The sequence below is a fragment of the Furipterus horrens genome, unplaced genomic scaffold, assembly GCF_987537825.1.
Source record: "Furipterus horrens unplaced genomic scaffold, mFurHor1.1.pri manual_scaffold_13, whole genome shotgun sequence".
NCBI lineage: Eukaryota > Metazoa > Chordata > Mammalia > Chiroptera > Furipteridae > Furipterus > Furipterus horrens.
Window position 1 is genome coordinate 27,217,753 of NW_028327183.1, and position 21,184 is coordinate 27,238,936.

General features: G+C 44.6%; 1 protein-coding gene across 1 annotated transcript in view; it reads left to right on the forward strand.

Moving 5' to 3' along the window:
- The window catches only part of CDH13 (cadherin 13), a 1,018,642-nt gene that overhangs the window by 919,908 nt on the left and 77,550 nt on the right, over positions 1-21,184 (forward strand). The window contains exon 10 of the mRNA XM_090259850.1: positions 2,482-2,735. Coding sequence (XP_090115976.1) covers positions 2,482-2,735 — 254 coding nt within the window. The remainder of the gene's footprint in view (positions 1-2,481; positions 2,736-21,184) is intronic.

A 21,184-nucleotide genomic window follows, 5' to 3' on the forward strand; every position in this document is an offset into this window, starting at 1 on the left:
GGCCACGCTCCCTGGGCTCCCCACTTTTAACAGCAACCTAGCTCACCAGTTGGAATACTTTCAGCTGCAGGTAACAGACTGCCAGGCTGATAGTGGCTAAAATAATCAAGATAATCTCATGATCTCCATAACTAAACAAAGGTAGGGCAGTCTAGGATTGGGGGCAACTCAAAGTGTCAGAGAGACAGCAGGGGGCGATACAGATGCTTCTGGCTTTTTCTTCAGGGAATACAATGACTGCCAAAGCCCCAGGTGTCACATCTTCCCAGTGCTGTGGCTCAAGGCAGGAAGCAAAGAGGCAACCAGGCAGGTGAGAGAGACAAACAAAAAGAGAGTGCACCTGTCCTCTCATTAGAGAAGAAAATATCTTTTTCACGGGTCACCCAGACAGTTTCCAGGACTTGTCATTGGCCAGATGACACACCTCCCCCTTAGCTGCAAGGGAAGCCTTTGCGGTACAGAAGGGTCAGGGAGAAGGGGTGCGCGTGGCCATGGGGCAGCCTGCGCAGGGGGCCCCGCGCTAACCAGTCCGCAGTCAGTCAGCGCACTGAAGAGCTGAAGGAAGTCTCCGGCCTGTGGTTTGCTGGGGACTCCTGCCTCCCCGCACGACCAAATCCTACTGTTCCGGCAAATGAGCACCTGTTTCCTCTTTAACACCTTCTGGTGAGAAACTCCTAGTTGCTTTGCTACCCTCTTTCAGCTGAATATAATCCACCCTGCATCTTAAGTCTGTTTTCTCTTTGGTCCTCAGAGGAGAAGAAAGCATCAAGAGAGCAGGTGTCCTTGACCCCCAATCCCTTCAGACTTAAAAATCACTCTTGGGTCACTTCTAAATCCTCCCTCTTCCAGACAACAAACCCCAGCTCCCTTATGCTTCCCGTGTGGACCGGCTTTCCCAGCCTTTAAATCCTCCAGGACGGCGGTCCACACCCTCTCTCAACACTTGATGAAATATTAATTGAATTGAATCTCTGTAACTTTATTGTGTTTTCAGTTTCCTCCCACCCCTCACACAGAGGCCCTGCACCAGACAAGTCATATAAGTAGAGTCAGAGGCCAAGGCAACAAAGGGCTTCTTAATCCCACGTGACCCACGGCCGGCCTCCGGGGGGGACTGGAGCAGCGACCCAATGTTTTACCAGCTCCAGGTGGACAGCCCGGGGCATCACACAACCAGAACTATTACCCACCACGTTGTGCAGATGGAAGTGAACACTCGAGAGTTCCTGCTCTCCAGAAAAGCCAGTCTCTCACCGTGGGCGCCGCCCCTCTCTGCTCCCCTCTCTCGGTGGCATTGTTCACATCTCCATTATTCCACAGCCTGCATTCTGTTTAGGGAATGCAGGCCTGGGAACAAACAGGAAAGACCAGGCGGGAGGGCAGTGGCTCTCCGGCTATTTCAATGACACATTTTTCTTTGTCACAATCTCAACAGCTTGTTATTGTATCAGACTCCAGACCAATCTCTGCATGAAACATTCAACATGTATCATCTCCTCTAATCTTTACAACAATCCTTTGTGCTGGGACTTTATTGATGGGAAGGCTGAGAGTCCGGGAGGTGCAATGATTGCCTGTGGTTTTATAAATTCTACCGTTATTAATGTCAGGGCCAGGACTTGACCTTGACCCTCCTTGTACTTGGAAATGAAGATAACACTTTGACCTGAGTCCATTGCTTCAGCATGAATAGCAGCCCAAGGCTGGGCAGAGGACTGGGTCATGGTCAGAATCACATGTAGACACCGCACCTGGTAAGACAAGCGGCCCTGAGAGCAGGACAATCCAGCACTGTGTTGGACTCTCCCAGACGTGGCTATGTGTCTGGTATCACTGCCCCTGCCCAGTGTGTGTCCAGAGAGCCCCCCAAGTTATGGCGGCAATTCAAAGTGCCCCCGCATATTTTTAAATGCCCTCAGGCAGGAAAGAGTCCAGCAGCTTAACCTCTCCCGTCTCAGCCTCTCAGATTTTTTTCTGTACATGACCCCCTACTGGAAAAGGAGCACCTGAGCCAGGGGATCCTGTACCTTAAGTACTGCGGAGACCCCAGCGCTTAGACCCCATGGTGCGTGAGTGGGAAATATCAGAAATGGGACCTTGGTTTGCCTTTCCCATTGGATCTCCTGTGGTGACAGAGGCCGGGATACCATGAGGCTGATGAAGCTGAGGCTTCTGAGTCCCTCGTCCGCCTGAGCCCCCTTCAGCGTCCGAGTTGTGGAGTTACAGATGGGAGGCCTGTAATGTCAGGTTGCCAGTGAGTGGCTGAAAGAGACCTTAGAAAGGAGGCCCCAGATCTCTGTATCTGTATGTTTTGTATGCTGTTTCCTAAAGAGGACCCCCAAATTGCATAACACTTAGCCCACAAAACCTGGATCCACCCCCGAACATTCTCCTTTGCTCAGGGAATGTAGGAGGACTTTACACAAAAGCTTCTGTGTCTGTGGCACGCATGCACGCTGAGCCCCTCTCTCTGTGTTCCAGCCTCTGGACTATGAGATTTCCGCCTTTCACACCCTGCTGATCAAAGTGGAAAATGAAGACCCACTGGTACCCGATGTCTCCTATGGCCCCAGCTCCACGGCGACCGTTCACATTACTGTCCTGGATGTCAACGAGGGTCCGGTTTTCTACCCCAACCCCATGATGGTGACCCGGCAGGAGAACATCTCCGTGGGCAGCATGCTGTTGACGGTGAACGCCACAGACCCCGATTCCCTGCAGCATCAAACCATCAGGTGGGTGAGCGGCTCCCTAACCGAAGACGGGAGGCAGGCACGAATCGCTTTTCTTTTCTGGTAACAAGAGCTGGTTGTCAGAAGCAAAGTACCATTAAACTAACCTTGTTAATGATCTGGGAGAGTGGGAGATACATGTCATAAGAGCTGGAGGCCAAAGGCACCAGGGGACAGGGCTTGCTAAATGGGGACACTGCCCCCACACTGATTCCCAGCAGCAAGTCAGCCCGGGAAGAGAGTGGCTTCAGGGCTCTGTTCCCAAATGACCAGAGGTATCTGCCAGCACCAAGCACAGTCCCCAAAGGGAGAGAAAAAGTAGCCACCATAGATGGCCCCATGAATCTCAGACACTTGACCTACTTTATTGTCACCACAACCTAATGAGAAAGGCATTGGCTAACTCCGTCTGCAAGTACAGGTCTTATGCATTCAGAGAGGTTCAGTAACTTGCTCAAGACTGCCTATCTTAGTAGCAGAGGAATCTGGATTAAAATAAGACAATCTGCAAAGTCTGTGCTCTGTTAAGTTCTATGGAATCTGAACTGTCAGAAGGGAAGGGGCAGACGTTGCCTAGTATTTAGGAATGGGGCCCGTTGGAGGTGGGTCTTTGACACATCAATGGCAAGCCAAAAAAAGTCTTCACCCTGGATAGTTCAGTTGGTTGTAGCATCACACTCTACACCAAAAGGTTGTGGGTTTGATTCCCGATCAGAGTGCATACCTAGGTTGCGGGTTCAATTCCCGGTCAGGACACATACGGAATGTGATCTCTCTCTCTCTCTCTCTCTCTCTCTCTCTCTCTCTCTCTCTCTCTCTCTCTCTCTCTCTCTCTCTCTCTCTCTCTGTTTCTCTCTCTGTCTCTGTCTCTCTCTCTCCTCTCTCTCCTTTTTCTCTCTCCCTCCTTCTCCCCACCCCTTCTCTCTCTTTCCTTTTCTCCCTCTCTCTTCCTCTCTATCTAAAATCAATAAACATATCCTCAGATGAGAATTTTTTTAAAGTCTTCAATAACTTCTGTCTTCCTTTAAGTTCTGTCCAGTGCTTAGAAAGAAGGTATTTCATGATGAGATTTAATTAAATGATCATTATCCACAGTACATCTAGTACTGGCAAAGAGAAGATGCGCTCATTGGTACATTGTTTCACAATAAACAATAGCATGCAGGTCCAAATGTGCATTTATCTCTGCAAAAACAAGTTATTAATCTTTCTCTTCCAAAATCTAATCTTCTCATCTGAGGTACAGATAATCAGGTATTAGACACACTTTTAATATACATGTGTCTTGTTTTCCTGATTTGAAACACCTGAAAATGCACCACGGTCTCCACATCAGCCCCTTAACTGTGGAGCAAGCTGGCAGACAAGCAGTGGAAATTATTTTTCAATCCCAAAAGGGGATGTTTAAAATTTTTTATTGAATTTATTGGGATGACATTGGTTAATAATATTATATTGGTTTCAAGTGTACAATTCTATAATATATCATCTATATATTGTATTGTGTGTTCGCCACCCAAGGTTGTCTCTTTCTAGCACCATTTATCCCCCTCCCTCCATAGCCTCTTTTATCTCCCCCACCCTCCTTCCCTCTTGTAATAACCAAACTGTTGTCTGTGTCTATGAGGGGTTTTTTATTTGCTTTATCTCTGCACCTCTTTCACTCATCCCCCCAAACGCCCCTTCCTCTGATGGCTGTCCATCTGTTTTCTGTATCTGAGTCTCTTTCTATTTTGTTTGTTTATTTTGTTCATTAGATTCCACATATAAGTAAAATTATATGGTATTTGTCTTTCTCTCACTGGCTTATTTCTCTTAGCATAATGCTCTCCAGGTCTATCCATGCTGTTGCATGGATTTCCTTCCTTTTTATGGCCAAGTGGGATTCCATTGTATAAATGTGCCACAGCTTTTGATCCACTCATCTACTGATGGGCACTTGGGCTGCTTCCAAATCTTGGCTATTGTAAATAACGCTGCAATGAACATAGGGGTGCATATATTTTTTTTGAATTACTGTTTCAATTTTCTTTGTATATATTCCCAGAAGTGGAATCACTAGGTAATTAGGCAGTTCCATTTTTAACTTTTTAAGGTGACTTCATACTGTTTTGCACAGTGGCTGCACTAGTCTGCATTGCCACCAATGGTGCCTGAGGGTTCTCTTTTCTTCATATCCTCACCAATACTTGTGTTTGTTGATTCATCGATAATAGCCATTCTGAAAAGTATGAGGTGTTATCTTATTATGGTTTTATTTTGTATTTCTCTGATGATTAGTGACTTTGAGCATCTTTTCATATGTCTATTGGCCATCTCTGTGTCCTCTTTGGAGAAATATCTACTCAGGTCCTTTGCACATTTTTTAAATTGGATTGTGGGTTGTTGTTTTTTTAGTTGTATAAGTTCTTTATACATTCTGGCTATCAACCCCTTATCAGATGTACTATATCATTGGTGAATGTGGTCTCCCATTCAGTGGATTGTCTTTTCATTTTGTTGATGATTTCCTTTGCTGTGCAAAAACTTTTTAGTGATGCAGTTCCATTTGTTTATTTTTTTTCTTTTGTTTTCCTTGCCCAATGATATATATCAGAAAAAATGCTGCTACAAGAAATGTTTGAGATTTTACTGCCTATGTTTCCTTCTAGGGTTTTTATGTTTTCAATTCTTAATTTAAGTCTTTAATCCATCTTGAGTTTATTCTTGTGCATGTATCTGTCTAATTTTCCCAACACCATTTATTGAACAGACTATCTTTATACCAAAAGGGGATTTATTTTACAACAAAATTTTCTGAAATAGTAGAATGAACTAGATAAAGGTACAAAATGATTCCAAATCCTATAATAATGTGTATCTGGAATAGCCAGTCTTTGTTTTCCCATTTCTTTTTACCTTTCTTTCCTTCTTGGTATCTGGCAAAGGAGCCATGCAATTTAAACATCAGAAAGAAAACTTTCTGTAAGTAGTTAGATGAGGAAACCTGTAGCTTAACAAACTGTGTGGGAGTTGGACAATTTATGGTGTCTTTATTGGAGCTTAGATGTCATTTTGGACTTCAACAATAGGGTTGGAAGAGAGAGAGAATGAATTTAAATGGGGTTGATATTGCTAAACCTGGGACTCTGCCATGGCTGCATAACTTGGGGTGTTGCCAGGCATGAAAGAGTTGCTGTGATGGGAAAGGGCAGATGCCAGTGTCTGGGAGGAGAGGCCCCACTCTGGTGGGACAGACAACGGGACAGGTGGGCCTGTCAGAGTTATTTAAGAGCAGCTTTGGCTGCCTTAGGCAAAGGGAGAATTTGTTGGAAGGTTCCACAGATGGTTTATAGACTTGAAGAACACATTTAGAACCAGGCCCGAGACTGCATAGGGCATCGCTGAGTCTCTAGGTAATGGGACTTCCAGGCTGACATTTCAGGATATCACAGGAAAATGAACCACCGCTGGCCATTTTACAGGGTCTCTCGGCCCCTGGTTCACACACCCGGGGGTGAGTCTGCTTAGCCTGAGTGGAATTCATGAGCCTCCTGACTCAGGGCACCTTGGCAGTCAACAGAGATCGTATTTTCAAATGTGGCTGCCCCCACAGTGGGCAGCAGATTGAGAAGGACCGAGACGTCCTGTCTGGCAATGGGTGTGGTGCTCGGAGTACAGTGACAGGACACAGAGAGCAGTCTCAGCAAACTGAGTTGGGGGACAGGGTTTCAGCCTGGATAGGGGGCAGGGGTGGTGACTGGTGAGAGCCAAGACATTGAGCGACATCAAGGACAGGGTTTGGGGTACCAGGGTTCCCCATTCCATCACAGGTAGAAAGCCAGGGGCACCCACTGTGTGAGAAAAGGCCAGAGAAATAGTTTGTAAATTACTTGAGGTGAAACATGATAAAAAGCAAGAATGCAGAAAGCTCTGAAGAGCTTCATGTTTCTACAGCTGGTCATCACAGGCGTGACCCACCCGGTCAGACACAAGCTGCCAGAGCCCATCTCAGAGTGAGCTATGCCAAGAATGCGTGTATTGGCCCACGTAATTGAAAAATCCCTGGGGAATAGGGGATCCAGTGTGGGAATTCAGGTGCTCAGAATATATTCTTCCTCCATCTCTCAGATTTGTTCTTCCCTGGGTCGGCTTCATCCTCAGCTATATCTGTATGGCTGTAGAGGGATGAGACTACCAACCATACAGTTCCTGGGTCAGTTTCTGGGTCCCACCAGCAGAAAGAGACCCTTCCCAATCAGTAGTACTAGCCCCAGGACCCGGTATGGAATCACTGAGCCAACTATAATACATGCCCGTCTCAACCAGACAGAATAGCAGGAGAATGCAATGTGTCCATGGGCTAGCCCTGGTCCTTGAGCCTACCACAGACCCCACCCTCTAACCATGACAACCTGGTGCAGTGGTTTCCCAGAGGAATACAGGAGGCTCTTCCCAGAAGGTGGGAACAGACACTAAGCCATCATGAACCATGGAGAGCCACTGGGACCATGTTCAATTCTGTGAATCCTCTCAGAATACATAGCTGAGTGTTTGCAGCTGCTATGCCTAAGAGTTCTAGCATTTACAAGTTGCTGTGGCTGAGCAGTGTCCAAACAAATCTTTTTCCAGCCTTGACGCAAAGTGTGTGTGTGTGTGTGTGTGTGTGTGTGTGTGTGTGTGTGTGTGTGCGTGTGCGTGTGTGTGTGACACATTTGTCTCTCTGGCCTGACTCCCCTGACACATTCCTTCCTGCTGGAGTCCAGAGTTGCCAGAAGTGACCATTTCCCAGCTTGGCACTGAGTGGACCTCCCCTCTGTCCCTCTCTCCTCCTCCGTCCTTCTACCCTCCCCACCACGCTTAGTCTCCTGGCGCTGGTTCTGGATTCATCAAAGGCAGGGATAACATCACTGACAGGTTGAGCCATTGTCACAGGAACTCTTCTGGAAGAAAAGACTCATTAATTATTTGCTGCCTTTGATCCTGCACACTGAGAAGCACTGTCCCTAGGGGGCTGTGTGTGTGTGCAGGGGGTGAGCAGAGCTGCAGGGAGGGGCCAGGCTGGAACACGTTTTCTAATCATCTGTGCTTGGCTCCCCAGAATTCTCAGAAAGTCATGCCGGCACTGTGAGTGGTGCCGTTATTGTTGCTGAATTAGTGATTCTTCAGGGAGCAGTTGCTGAAAGAGGGAAGAACTTTACACTGAGAGCCTTACTGTCATCACAAAGAGAGCTCTGAGCTTAGCTGACAGAGGCACACCCTAAAAGATGCTGTCCCTGCCATCTGCCCCTAACGGGCTTGGTTCTAAGCAGTAGCACTGCACAGGGCTCTGCGGTCATGCAGGTTTCTGGGGATGTCGCTGTCTGTCTGTGACTGCCTATGTCCACATGTCTTCCTCTGTGTGTCTCTCTGCTTGTGCCTGTTTTCTGGAAATACCCTTTGCTCTCTCCGCATCTTTTGTCTCCTTCTCTTTATCTCTGTCTCCCTCTACACTTTCTCCCTCCCCCCTCAGTGTTTATTTGCATCTTCTTCCTCTGTCTCCCTCTCACCCTCTCCCCCATCCCGATTTATTTTTCTTGCTCTAGCTCATTCCAAGATTTTCTGTGACTCGGCTCCAATAGCCCCATTTCATCTCAAATGACTAACCAGACGCTCAAGGCTTTTTAGCACAGTTAGAAATTCTCCACCTAACCAGGATCCTGACAGCCTGATTCTGGTCTAAACTGGGAAACTTCTTCCCCATCCCCAGTCCCCACAAAACTTAGGAACTTACTTCTAACAAGTTCCTGTCCTGGCCTGCATCTTGTCTTCTGTGATGAAAAGCACGTCTCAGGCACGACAATCCCACTGCTGGCCCTTTATGCACCCTTTTATCTCACCAGGGAACATTAAAATCAGGGAAAGGCGCCTTGATCTCTAAGAAGCCTGTAACTCTAAAGACAGGAGGTATCTGGGCATCAGAGTGAATATTCTCACTAAAAAGCCTGGGTTATTAAAATGTGTTACAAAGCCAGTCGCACTGTGCTCTTAGCCAAATCAAAACGGACAGCAGTGGTCTAGTGACAGATGAAATTCTTCTTTTTAATAACTTGTATCTTCTTATCCTTATTATAAAGTTAATATAGTTCATGGAGGAAACTTTTGAAAAGGCAGTTAAGGATAAAAAAAGGCAATAAAAACATCTGTAATCATTCCACCCAAGGAAATCCCCCTTTAACAACTTGGGTATATCTCTTTCAATCATATGCGGTCTGCCCAGAAGGTACCCAGCCATGTAATATGAAAAATAGAGACATTTATTGAAGAAGATACAAGATACAAGAAACATTGTACATAGGACAATGACGCCTCAGTCCCCTTCAGAGTAGGCACCTTGGAACCTCACACAGTTCTCCCAATAGCCATCAGCTGCCCTGTCATATTTTCCTGAATCTCATCGACAGTCTGAAATCTCTTCCCTTTCAAAGGTGATTTTAGTTTGGGGAAAACTCAGAAGCCACAGGGCGCCAAATCTGGGCTGCAGGGGGGCTGAGTCACCTGGGTGATTTGACGTTTTATCCAAAAACTCTGCACAAGATGTGATGCATGAGTGGGTGCATTGTCGTGATGAAGCTGCCAGTCACCACCAGCTGCCCATAGCTATGGCCTTCTGCATCATCCAGATAGTTTCCATGGAGGAGCATTCAGGCCTCACACAAAATCTGATGCAGATTCGTTGCTCTACTTGCTCAGTCATTTTAAATGTGACGGCTACGCAGTACATGTGTTCACTCAATGGCAGCTACTGTCTCCACTGACCTTACAGCGAAGTTGTCATTATTCATGCATGCATATTCTAGTCCATTCTCCTTGGCTGCCAGATTACACCAATGTCACGTAAACTGTCCTCATTATATCAGTAGTGGCTGGACTTTTTCCGGACAGACCTTGGCTTTCTGAGTACTTTTTTTATTTATTACCAAAATTGGCTCCCATCATCCACCCTGTCTTGAAACCTGTTATTTTTACTTCCCAGTGTATGGTGAACACTTTTCTATTTCAAGAAATAGTTATTTTTAATCGCTGAATAGTATTATTCTATTACATGAATATACTCATTAATTTATCCATTCCCTTACTGTTAGATATTTAGCTTCCAACTGTTGGCAATTATTTAAGAACAAGGTCAATGGGCATGCTTGTAGCTAATTTGTTTAATGCATCATTAATTTTCTAAAGAATTTTCAGAAAATACTTTGCTTGAGCAAAAGTATTAACATAAATACTTTTTGTCATATAAAGAATTTTTTGTTTTCTTATACGCAGGCAATCAAATTTATACTTTCCCTGTGAATTCAATTGATGTCATGGTTAGAAAGTTCTTCTTTGCTCCAAAGTCATGTAAATATTAACATGTGCTAAAGCAGAGCTGGTTCTCACACTGTCCTGTCAACACATAATGACAGAAGATTCGCTTCCGCTCTCAGGATAGAGCCTGTTTTCTGCAAATGCAAGACAGGAACCAGGCACTTCACGATGGCATTATAGTGTCTCTAATGAGGATCAGACTTGTGCAGCTGAACTCATTGGCTAATTCTTGTCAGAAAGAGCAGCTCAGTGATAATTATGCTAAAATGGCAATGACTGCCTTTGCCCAACATTCTCCAACAGTGAAATGAATAACAAGGACTAACCCTGCATCTTTGATTTGCTTACTTTGGGAATCACCTGGCAGCTCAATAATTTTGAATGGCCTGAGAGGACTTATTTCATTCTCTTAACAATCAGGGGATTTCTGGTAAGGCAACCAAGTAGCAATTTCTATCCTGAACATTTTTCAGACAGATCTCATCTTGTCCAGAATCTGTAGTAAACAGCTCTGCAGCAGAGGCTTCTGCCAGCATATTGAACATATAAGATATGTGTTGAGAAAAAATACTGTCCCTGCCCATGTAAAATTACCTATCAGTGCTCAACATTTTTCGGGAAAGGCTCATTCATCTAGGGTGCCCATGTGTTTCGGGAAGCACTATATCTGTGAGGATTGAGTTTGGCTAAATATAAGAGGAACATTCAAAATGATAGTGGTTCAGAAAAGATAGTTTTGTCTGTTGTTTTTTTCTCACATAAAATAAATCTAGAGTAGGTGCTGTTGTCCAGGGCTTGTGTGGCTATTCCACAAACCTGCCAGGGACCCAGGCTCCTTCCTGCTCACCATTCTCCCATCTCCAGGGTGGGGCCCTCTTCTTCATAATCTGTTATGATGGTAGCGCTCCAGTCTTCACGTCTGCATTCCTGCATCAGGCAGGAGAAGAATGGAGGGGTGACTCCTTTTTTTAATGGACACTTCCTGGGAATCAATCACATTTTTATTTCAATCTCATTGGCCAAAATCAGTCACATGGCCACACCTCGTTGCATGGGATACTGGGATATATGGTCTTATCTTTACTACAGAAGAGCAGGTATTGTGAGGTAACTAGAAGTTTAGAAAGGCTTCACCTTTCTAAAATTATGGGTGAATTTTAAAAGATGAAAACATGATGTGACATTAGATTTTTACACAATCAAAGTAATTGATATTTGTGTTTCTAAAGACAAGTGCTTGAAAAAAAGCACTAGGATTATAGTTGTCCATTCATTCATTTACTGAATTCATTGAACGGTATTTATTTAGAGGCCACGGTGGGCTTGACCCTGCTAGGCGCTGTGTATTCACAAGGGAAAGAAATGGTCAGTGCCTACAGCATCCAGGGAGCCTATAGTCATAAGAGCAAGAACGTGCCTGTAAATGATGACACTCCCAGGACAGAAGGAAGAGGGAGAGAGGAGGGGAGGCAGGTGAAGGAAAGGAATTGTTTCCTTGGAGAATAAGGACCAGTGATCCTCAGCTGGGGGGAAAGAACCAAGCAACAGAAATTGCTCATCTCCAAGCACGTTGATGGTCTCACTTGTCACCAGACTCGTGAATTCCCGAGAAACCCCACTATCCCCATGCCTTTGTACAAGTCTCTATCTCCTGGGAACTGTGGCCAGACCAAACTAGGCAAAGATGTCCACAACCCCCTGGAGAAGTACACTTTGAGAAGGACGATAATAATATGTCTAGTACTATGCCTAACTTTTATATAAAGTTTAGCCAAAGCACTGTCGCCAAAGTCATTTAATTTTCACAACCACCCTGCAAGTGAGAAATTCTGTCTCCCTTTTTGTTGATGAAGAAAGTGCAATCTCCCTGAGCCTCAGTTTATGGAAGGAAAGCATGCAAGTGAAGTGTGCAGAGGCCGCAATGAGAATTCCTGGAGTTCCATTCACCAGCCACTGCGCCCACCCCTGCACATCCCTTTGCGATGCAGCATGACCTCCACAGGCAGGATACCCTGACCTTCAGACTATGCTCCCAGGGCTTTCTGAACACCTACTATAACCCTCATAACACTATCCTGTTGTTTCTGACTTAATTGTCCATCTTCCTGCTAAATTTCAGGCTCTCTGAGAGTAACAATCATGTTGATCACCTTCCTTGATAAAGCGCCGGGGCTTCATCAGTATCATTTAATTAAGTGAGCACTTTAGACCCAGCACTGAGACCTTCAAACATTCCAAGGGCCTACAGCACCATCAAGGACCTGAGCACAAAATCTATTGTCTCTGAACTTTAAAAGGAGCAAAGCTGAAATGAATAAATATCGACTGTCCATAGTGTCATGCCAACTGTAGCAGGTTAAATTTAACATTTGCAACAATGTCCTTACATTTCTAAACCATTCGCAAAGCTTGCATTGCAAGAATGTCTGAGTGTGCATTAGAGAAATCACAAGGAATTATTAATGAAATATTCCTCATAGCCAAATAATTCCAAAAGCAAAAATAAAAATAAAAAATCAATTCAAAAATTTCTCAAGGAAAAAAATGTATTTGCAATGTGGGTACACGTCATATGTTTGCTATGACTTGGGATGAGGGCCCCAGAAACAGGGAGTATTCTTAGAGGCTCAGAGGTCTTCAAGCCCAAGCCCGGGCCTGGATCTGGCAGGTGGGAGTGCTCAGTAACTAGGTGTGGTACAGATTAACAGCAGCTGGGCTGGGGGTGTCTGTGTGCAAACACATTTGTGCATGAACAGACGTAGTTTATTGTTATTACTATGATTTTTCCTCTTCAAGCATTCACTAATGTCTACCAACCATGGCAACATTTGCATGTGTCCCTGTTTTAAACCAATTCTTAGAAGGAGGCCTGAGCAACACAGACAGGCCTCTCCCTGGACTTCCCAGGTCCGTGAAACGTATATTAAAGAGCCATATATCCATTAGCCAGCTCTTATTCCAAAGCCTTGATCCAAATTGAGCCTATTCTTTGAACATAGAATATCTGAATCAGATCCAAATTAGATCCCCGTCTCTGTGAAAACTGCAGCCTACTTTGCCCTGATTTCATCGGGGTTTTTTACTGTCATTTCCCACTCCTCCTCGGACATGGAGGCTTTTTGGCTCTGGGGTAGAATTCATTCATGGGCTCACACAGGTACAGATTGCAACATGCATTGATGAAAATTCAGTCCCGAAAGATTTGTTAAAATGCCCAATTTCAGTTTTTGCTTGTCTTCCTGTGAGTCATCAAGCCCTTTTCTTCAACGCCTTGTTTAATGTAATATTGAAGCCCATTTGAAGGAAATTACCAAAAAATGGTGGGAAATTGAGCAAAAATTTTTGGCTGGCTATGGGACATTTTATTCTGTCTCTTCTAAGACCTCTAGAAGTAGATGACAAAAATCAGTTCACTTGATAACTCAGATTCTGTTATCGCAGGTATTCTCAGAAACCCAGAGGTACAGCAGCTTGCCATTTATTGGAAGGAAAAAGGAGGATCTCAAACTCCTGTTTTGAAAAAAGAGAGATTTCAGCCCTGGCTGCTGTGGCTCAGTGGATTGACTGTCGGCCTGCGAGCCCAGTGTCGCTGGTTCGATTCCCAGCTAGGGCACATTACTAGGTTGCACGTCAGGTCCCCAGCTGGGGGCGCAAGTGAGAGGCAACCACACAGAGATGTTTCTCTCCCTCTCTTTCTCCTTTCCCCTCTCTCTAAAAATAAAATAAGTGAACAAACAAATAAATAAATTATAAAAAATAAATAAAAGAAAAAAAAGAGATTTCAAAACCAGATTTAAGAGTTTAATTTGAGGTGACTCCCACTTTTTTTTTTCCCATGGAGCTAGGATCATGGATATTTTCACTTATAGGTAAAATCTAATGAACAAAATAATTTAACAAACAGAAACAGAAGTATAGGTACAGACTGATAGAACAGACTGACAGCTGTCAGAGGGGAGGGGGATTATTTGGGGGGCTAGATTTTAAAAAGTGAAGGAATTAACCAAAAAAAGAAATATATACATAGATATGTACACACACACACACACACACACACACACTCATATTTGACAGGTAGACATAGAGAACAGTATAATAATAGCCAGAGGGAAAGGGGGGGGGGCGGGTAGAGGTGGGCAAAGGGGGTAAAGGGATGGAAAGAGACTTTACTTTGGGCAATGAGCGCATGATACAGTATGTAGACCATGTTTTACTGAGTTGTATACTTGAAATCTATATGGTTTTATGAAACAATGTCACTCCAATAAATTTAATTTAAAATAACCCACCTTTTAAATTTTAATCAGAAGTTAAAGGCCAAATAATAACACTTCTACCTGGGGAAATTAAGAGAAGAGCCTCTCTCTACTCAAATATATTATTAACATCTCATCTTAATTAAATGTGGTAACTGACCTCAATTATAGGATTTGGGGTGAGATCATTTCTGGTTTTGTTTTGTTTGTTTTTTAATGAGTTATTTCTTTCTTGAGTCAGCACACACAGAGCTTGAAATATCAATGAATTATTTACAGTTGTGTCTTTGTAATGTTTAATTGAAGTGATGTTCTTTCATTGGAAGTTTATAGTGGCAATATATTTTATTGCCTACTCTGCAGTAGAATTTTTAATTATTTATGTAAATATATTAGCACAGCTGACTCTTGTTTTTAGTGGTCAGATTTTCTATTATAAAGAAGCCAGTGAGAAACAAGGTCTAATAAGTTACACAACTGAGTTTTTAAAGATTTAACACCTTCACTGGATAAAAATAGAATCCTGGCTTTTATAATGATGTAGAGATGGGAGATTTTCATTATTAACCCCAATTAGAGGTGTTCCATTTCGTTAATATAAAACAGCTGACCATTTGGATAAACAGTTGAAAGGTTATTTTACAATTCAACCATTGTTTTAACATTCGATTACATATGTTGTTATAAATTTGCCATAGGCCAGACTTCCATTATTGAAAGCATGGTTTCAAATTGGTTGCATTTGAATATAATTATGGTGGTCATTCTTGCCTGCCTAAGAAATTAATTCTTAGAATCAATATAGAAAATATTGACAAATGTTAATATTGTTTCTTGCCCAATATTTTCCAAGCTGTTAAATCTGCTTAGCTGGGGTTTTCTTTTTTTTAATTTTAATAAAGGCATTTGAAATAGATGAGGTTTGCTACAGAAGCAACCAATACTCTATACCATTGACTAAGAAAGCTACACATTTTAGGGTTGCAATAGAAGTCGGTTGGATAGGGAAAATAGCTGATTTATTTATTATCTTAGTTGTCTGTCAACCACCAAACCCAGGTACCAACACCCTCTTCTCGGGGTCTCAGGAAGGGCTCACCATGGCTTCAGCACTACCACAAGTAATGAAACTGGTGAAACTGGTGAAACTGTGGCCAGTGAGTCACACCAGTAAGTCAAGAAATGCATTTCATCATCTGCTCCCAGTGTGCTCTTCAGAGGAATCTCAAAGCTTATATTTTCAAGTGATGAGACTGTAAACTACAGTTCTACATATGTTTAATTCAGAGGTTTTCTTGTATATTCTAACAGTGTTGGCAGGGATCTCACAATAAGCTCAGACCTTCCATCTCTGTCTTTAAACAGCCTCGGATCCCTCTGTGAGGGCTCCACGTGTGGAATGGGACCTGGATCTGAACCAGGGTTAGGATGAGATGAGCCACTTCTTCAATCATTGAGTCGTTCATTCATTCCAGAGATGTTTATCATGTGCTGGGCTCTTTTCTAGACATTGGGGGTACAGCAGCAGCAGAGATGGTTAAAATATCTGTCATCATGGAGATTATAGTTCAGTGGGAAAGAGAGAAAACAAACAAACAATAAAGTAAAATAAAATAAAATAAAATAAATAGCATAGTAGCAGGTGTCAGTACAAAGAAAGAAAATAAAGCAGAGAAAGAAGTGGGGGTCTATAACTCTAGACAGGGGCCAGGGAAAGCCTTGCTGATGTCTACATGACATTTCAATAGAGAACTGAAGGAAGTGAGGGGTGAGTCATGCAGATATCTGGAAAGAATCCTCCAATCAGGAGAAATAGCATGTGCAAAGGCCCTGAGGCAGGGGTGCTTGGGGCAGAGTGAGCTAGGGTGAGAGAGAAAAGGGAGATCAGGCCAGAGGCATGCAGGGGTAATGTTGTTTGACTCTGAATAAGACCAGAAATTAAATACTTTGGTAGTTTTAGAAAAAAGTAGGTGGGAAGGGGTTAAGGGGAAGAGAGACAGCAGACAGTGGGGGGATGCTGCAGTAATCCAGGTAAGGGGTGCTGTGGGTTTGGACTTGAGTGGGAACAGTGCAAGCAGTGAGAAGCAGGCAGATACTGGACATGTTTGGAAGGTAACAGTGACAGAATTTGGTAACCAATTGTGTGAGGTGTGTATGTATGTACCTACGAGAGAAACAGAGAGACAGAGAGGGGGAGAGAGAGAGTGGGGAGGCCCAGTTATGAGACAGGCAGACTCACTAGAGAAGTGGAGAATATCAGGAACTCGGTTTTGATCATGCAGACCTTGGGACAGAGATAGGGAGCAGGTGACCTGGTTAGCAGGGAGAGTCTGGTCTGGAGGAAAATGTCTGGGCATCATCCACATTCAGATGGAATTTAAACCCCTGAGCCTTTGAGGTGCCCGAAGAGGTGAGTGAAGAGAGACAGGAAAGGAGGCTCAGCGGCGAGGCCCTGGGATGAGGTCGTGTTCCCAGGAGTGGCCCTGCTTCACCTGCTGGGCGTGAGGGGCTGCTTCCTGAGACCAACCGAGCCAGCACAGTTACACCCAACACGTTACCCTATAGCAGCAGACACGGCGTCTCTGCAGGTGCTGCTTCCTCGGGCCCCAGGGTGGAGTGAACATTCTCAGCCAGGAGTTGATCCGCCCCAGGTTTGGCTCGGCTATGTTCGCCTGCCTCTCTTCTGCCATCAGCAGGCTGGGCCTCCTTCTCCAGCCCACTCCCCTAACACGGTCACGTCCCTTCCCTGACACCGTCCCGCTAAGTCAGCCTCTGTCAGCGCTGTGCTGATGCACTCACTGTCACAACAGAGTGGTTGCATTTACTCTGTCCCAGACACTGTTCTCTATGCCTTACATGTATAATCGCCTCTACTTTCACAGGAAGCCGGTAAGGACGGTGCTGTGATTACCCCATTTCACAAGTGAGCACAATGAGGTTCAGAGAGATTCAGGAACCTGCCCAAGGTCACACAGACTCACATGCAGGAAGTCTGATCATAAATCAGACCTCTTTACCTCTCCACTCGTCTGCCTCCTAAACAAAACCAGAGAAGCATAGCCCTCAATGTACAATGACAACCAGCCCAATAGCTTTACCGTAGTTCTATTTTTCAGAATAAAATTATACATTCTGGTTCTGATGTCAGCTGATAGTCCTAAAATCTGGGACAACTTTCACCCCTGAATACCAACACAAACTCCTCTACTGCCTGGATGCCTGCAAGGGCCACAGCGGGGGGGTGTGGGTAGAGCAGCCTGGACGAGAGGTTGCAGAAAGCCCCCGGGGATGCATGCATCCAGCTGTGCCCTGCCCCACAGCACAGAAGCTCTTCCTACCGCCATTTGACAGGGATGGCTTTTCCCGCTGGACACCACCTGCTGCATGGCTGACAGTGCTAAATGTTTTCCGTGGCTGTGTAATTCTTCCACATCCCTCCCTGGGGCCTTTGAGAGAACAGGGCTCCATTATAGTCACTTCTTAGTGTTGCCAAACTTTTATTAAAATCCTCACCTGAGGATATGTTTATTGATTTGAGAGAGAGAGGAAGGGAGAGAGAAGAAAGAGAGAGTGAGGGAGAGAGAGAGAAACATTGATGTGAGAGAGAAGCATCAATTGGTTGCCTCCCATACTTGCCCCAACTGAGAATCAAACCCATGAGCTAGGTATGTGCCCTGACCAGGGATCGAACCCACAACCTTTTGATGCACAGGACAATGGTCCAACCAACTGAGCTGCCCGGCCAGGGCATTGCCAAACTTATTGTAGGGTATTAGAAAATCTCAAACTTGAAAGGTGTTTTCTCAATTGATGCAAAGGAAACAGACCTTAATTTTTCATCCCATCAGAGACTCAGTCTTATCTCCGGGGGCGGCACTGGAAAGGGACAGGTTCCTGGCCTCCTGCAGCCTTTCAAAGAGAAGGAGTCCAATCTAATTGCCAATCTAGTGCCAGACTTCCTCATGCAAGTCTCCATTCATTCATTTTCCACATGTATAACCTTGGGAAGACATTTAATTTTCCTGTGCCTCAGTTTCCACACTGGTTAAAGGTGGGAAATAATACCTAAGTTATAGAGTCACTGTGAAGGATAAACTGGGTGAGTCAGTAAAGTGCTTGGGCACAGTGTCTAACACACAGTAGACACTTAATTAACTGACTGACCCTCTTAGCAAAGACTGTAATGCGTTGCCATTCTCTGAAGGTGGCTCTTTGAGAACGAAAGGACTATTTGCCTGTAGTCTGTGGCTGTCACCCGTTCTGGACTTGGCGTCATGGGATTCTATGGAAGCGCTCAGTGGCAACGTTGGTGGAAGGCAGTCACTGCTCCCGAGAATGATGACGGGTTTCCACCTTTGCTCCTGGAGAGCCCTGCAGCCAGTCCACAGGCCAGCCCTGGGTGTCTCACTGCTAAAACCTCAGGAGGGCAGTCTCTTCCCACTCCTGGGGAAATTGAAGGGAATAGATAGAAGTCTCTAAATATTGTCATCTACCGTCTGCTTGCCTGCAAGCAAGTTCTCAGAGATAACAGAGCAAATGGCTACATGGTGAACTGTTACTAAAGATAAGATTTAAACAGCTGATTTTTGAAGGTTTGCAGCTTGGCTTTTTGGTAGACAAGGATGCTTGATTTTGCAATATTTCTGGAGTGTACATGAAATATAGTCATATTTTCTGCTTGTAAAATTGTTTCTGGTTTGGGCATTGGGATTAAATTTATCGATATTTTAAGATGCTCTGCAAAGCATGTGATGCCATGGAAATGACGCCATGACTGGTAGAGACTGTCACCCACACAAGTTTAGGATCTGGTTGAATGTGTAAAGTGAGATGGAGTGAAAAAAATTACCTACGAGCATGAGAGGACTTGACACTTCAGAGCCTCTAATTATTTCTAGTACAAAAATCTGTCCCGATGCATGGCTGCAGGCAACAGAAACCATCAGCTGTGTTAAGTGTAATAAAATAAGACTTTACTCGATTGATATTGGTGATCACAGAATGGACAGGAGGCCAGAGGATACACTGAGGAAAATGAGTGGGTACGAAATACAGCAGAGGCAGTAGGGACTACCACAAAGGAAGCAGCCTGGTTCTCATGTTCCACTCCCCATGCCATGAACGTGAACTTCACTCACCCTGCCCCACCCCTACATATCACTCACTAAAAGAGCATCCGGTTTGCTGGAACTAAGCAGCATGTCCCATATCCACTCCTGCTGCATCCGGGCAAGAACGGGAGTGGGTTGTTAGCTCCCACCACCAAAGCTGCACAAAACAAGGGTCCAAAAGGGAGGTGCCAACTCTGTGGCAAACTTTCAGGCCACCGCTGTCCCCGTGGTGCTCTGTGAGGCTGGGCGCTGTGATGTGAGGGCAAACATTTGCACATTCAGTTCCTGCACTACTGCACAAGAGCCTGTCTGTCTCAGAACAAACACAGGTGGCATGGGCAGAGCCCCGTCAGTCGGTCTTCAAGACACCAGCGGTAGGACTGACTCAGAGCAGGAGGTGTGGCTGTGGGGGAGGCTGGTGAGGTTCTGCAAGGGGCAGGCTCTCAGAGCAGAGGAGAAGAGCTGTTGGTGGGGGGGGGGGGAGCTGGTGCTGAGACTCTGATGAGGTGAATGAGGCTCTCCTCAGGCGCACCCTTTAAGGGAGGACCAGAATCTCAGCCATCAATATAGGTCATCTTTTAAGGCAGTATATTTTTAAATAAAAATGAGTGTACAAATTCATGATAAACAAAATATCACAGATTTTAAGTAAATTGGGATCACGTCGCTGACGTTTCCTGTTGCATCCAGCTCTGAGATGACAGCACAGTGCTGTGAATGCGTTCTTTCTACTTGAGGTCCATTCCTCCTGCCGATTTAAGGGGTGGGACAGAAATGTGCTGTGACTCTGTGGCTCAGGGGCAGAAATGAAGGTTAAGGTCTGCTGTGCCAGACATGAGTCTGCATCCTGGTGGGCTAGGAGAAAGTCGATGCCCTTTCTGCAAGAGTTAGAACATTGAGGGAACTGTAACCCCTCACCCTTGGAAATCCATAGTGGGACTCATAAGAAAAGGAAGAGAAATCTATGGATTTAAAAAAAAAACTAGACTATAAAATAATTATGTTTAAAATTATTGGGGATAAAGAATAGGAACCATGAATGAAAAATAGAGCATAATGAAACAGAAAAGGAAAATGTGAAAAATAACTAAACATCTCTCTCAAAATCAGATGGCACATTAGCTCATTCCCACTCTGGGCTCCCAGAAGTGGATGCGGTCACCTCTGCCCTAGAGATGAGGAACCGAGGATTCACGATATGTAGAGAGTTCAATAGTTTGTGGGTAGAAGGATGGAATTCAAATTCACATATATTTATGCCAAATACATTTTTTAATCCTCACCCAAAGATAGGTTTACTGATTCTAGAGAGAGAAAGAGGTAGAGACAAAGAGAGAAAGAGAAAGAGAAACTTTGATGTGAGAAACATGGATCTGTTGCCTCTGTACACGCCCCGACTGGCAATCAAACCTGTGGCCTTTTGGTATACAGGACAGTGCTCCAGCTAACTGAGCCTCCCAGCCAGGTCTATGCCAAATCATTTTTTAACAAGAAAACATTTCTTCCTGTTATTTTATAAGAGGAGAAACTATCCTTTTTTAAAAAAATCTGCACCCAGGCCCTGGCCAGGTAGCTCAATTGGTTAGAGCTTCATCCCAATATGTGAAGATTATGGGTTCAGTCCCTGTTCAGGGCATCTGAACACATAGGAATCAACCAATGAATGCTTACATAAGTGGGACAAATTGATATTTCTCTCTTTCTCTCTCTCTCTCTCTGTTTCTCCACACCCCCTCACCCTGTCTCTCACCCCTCTAAA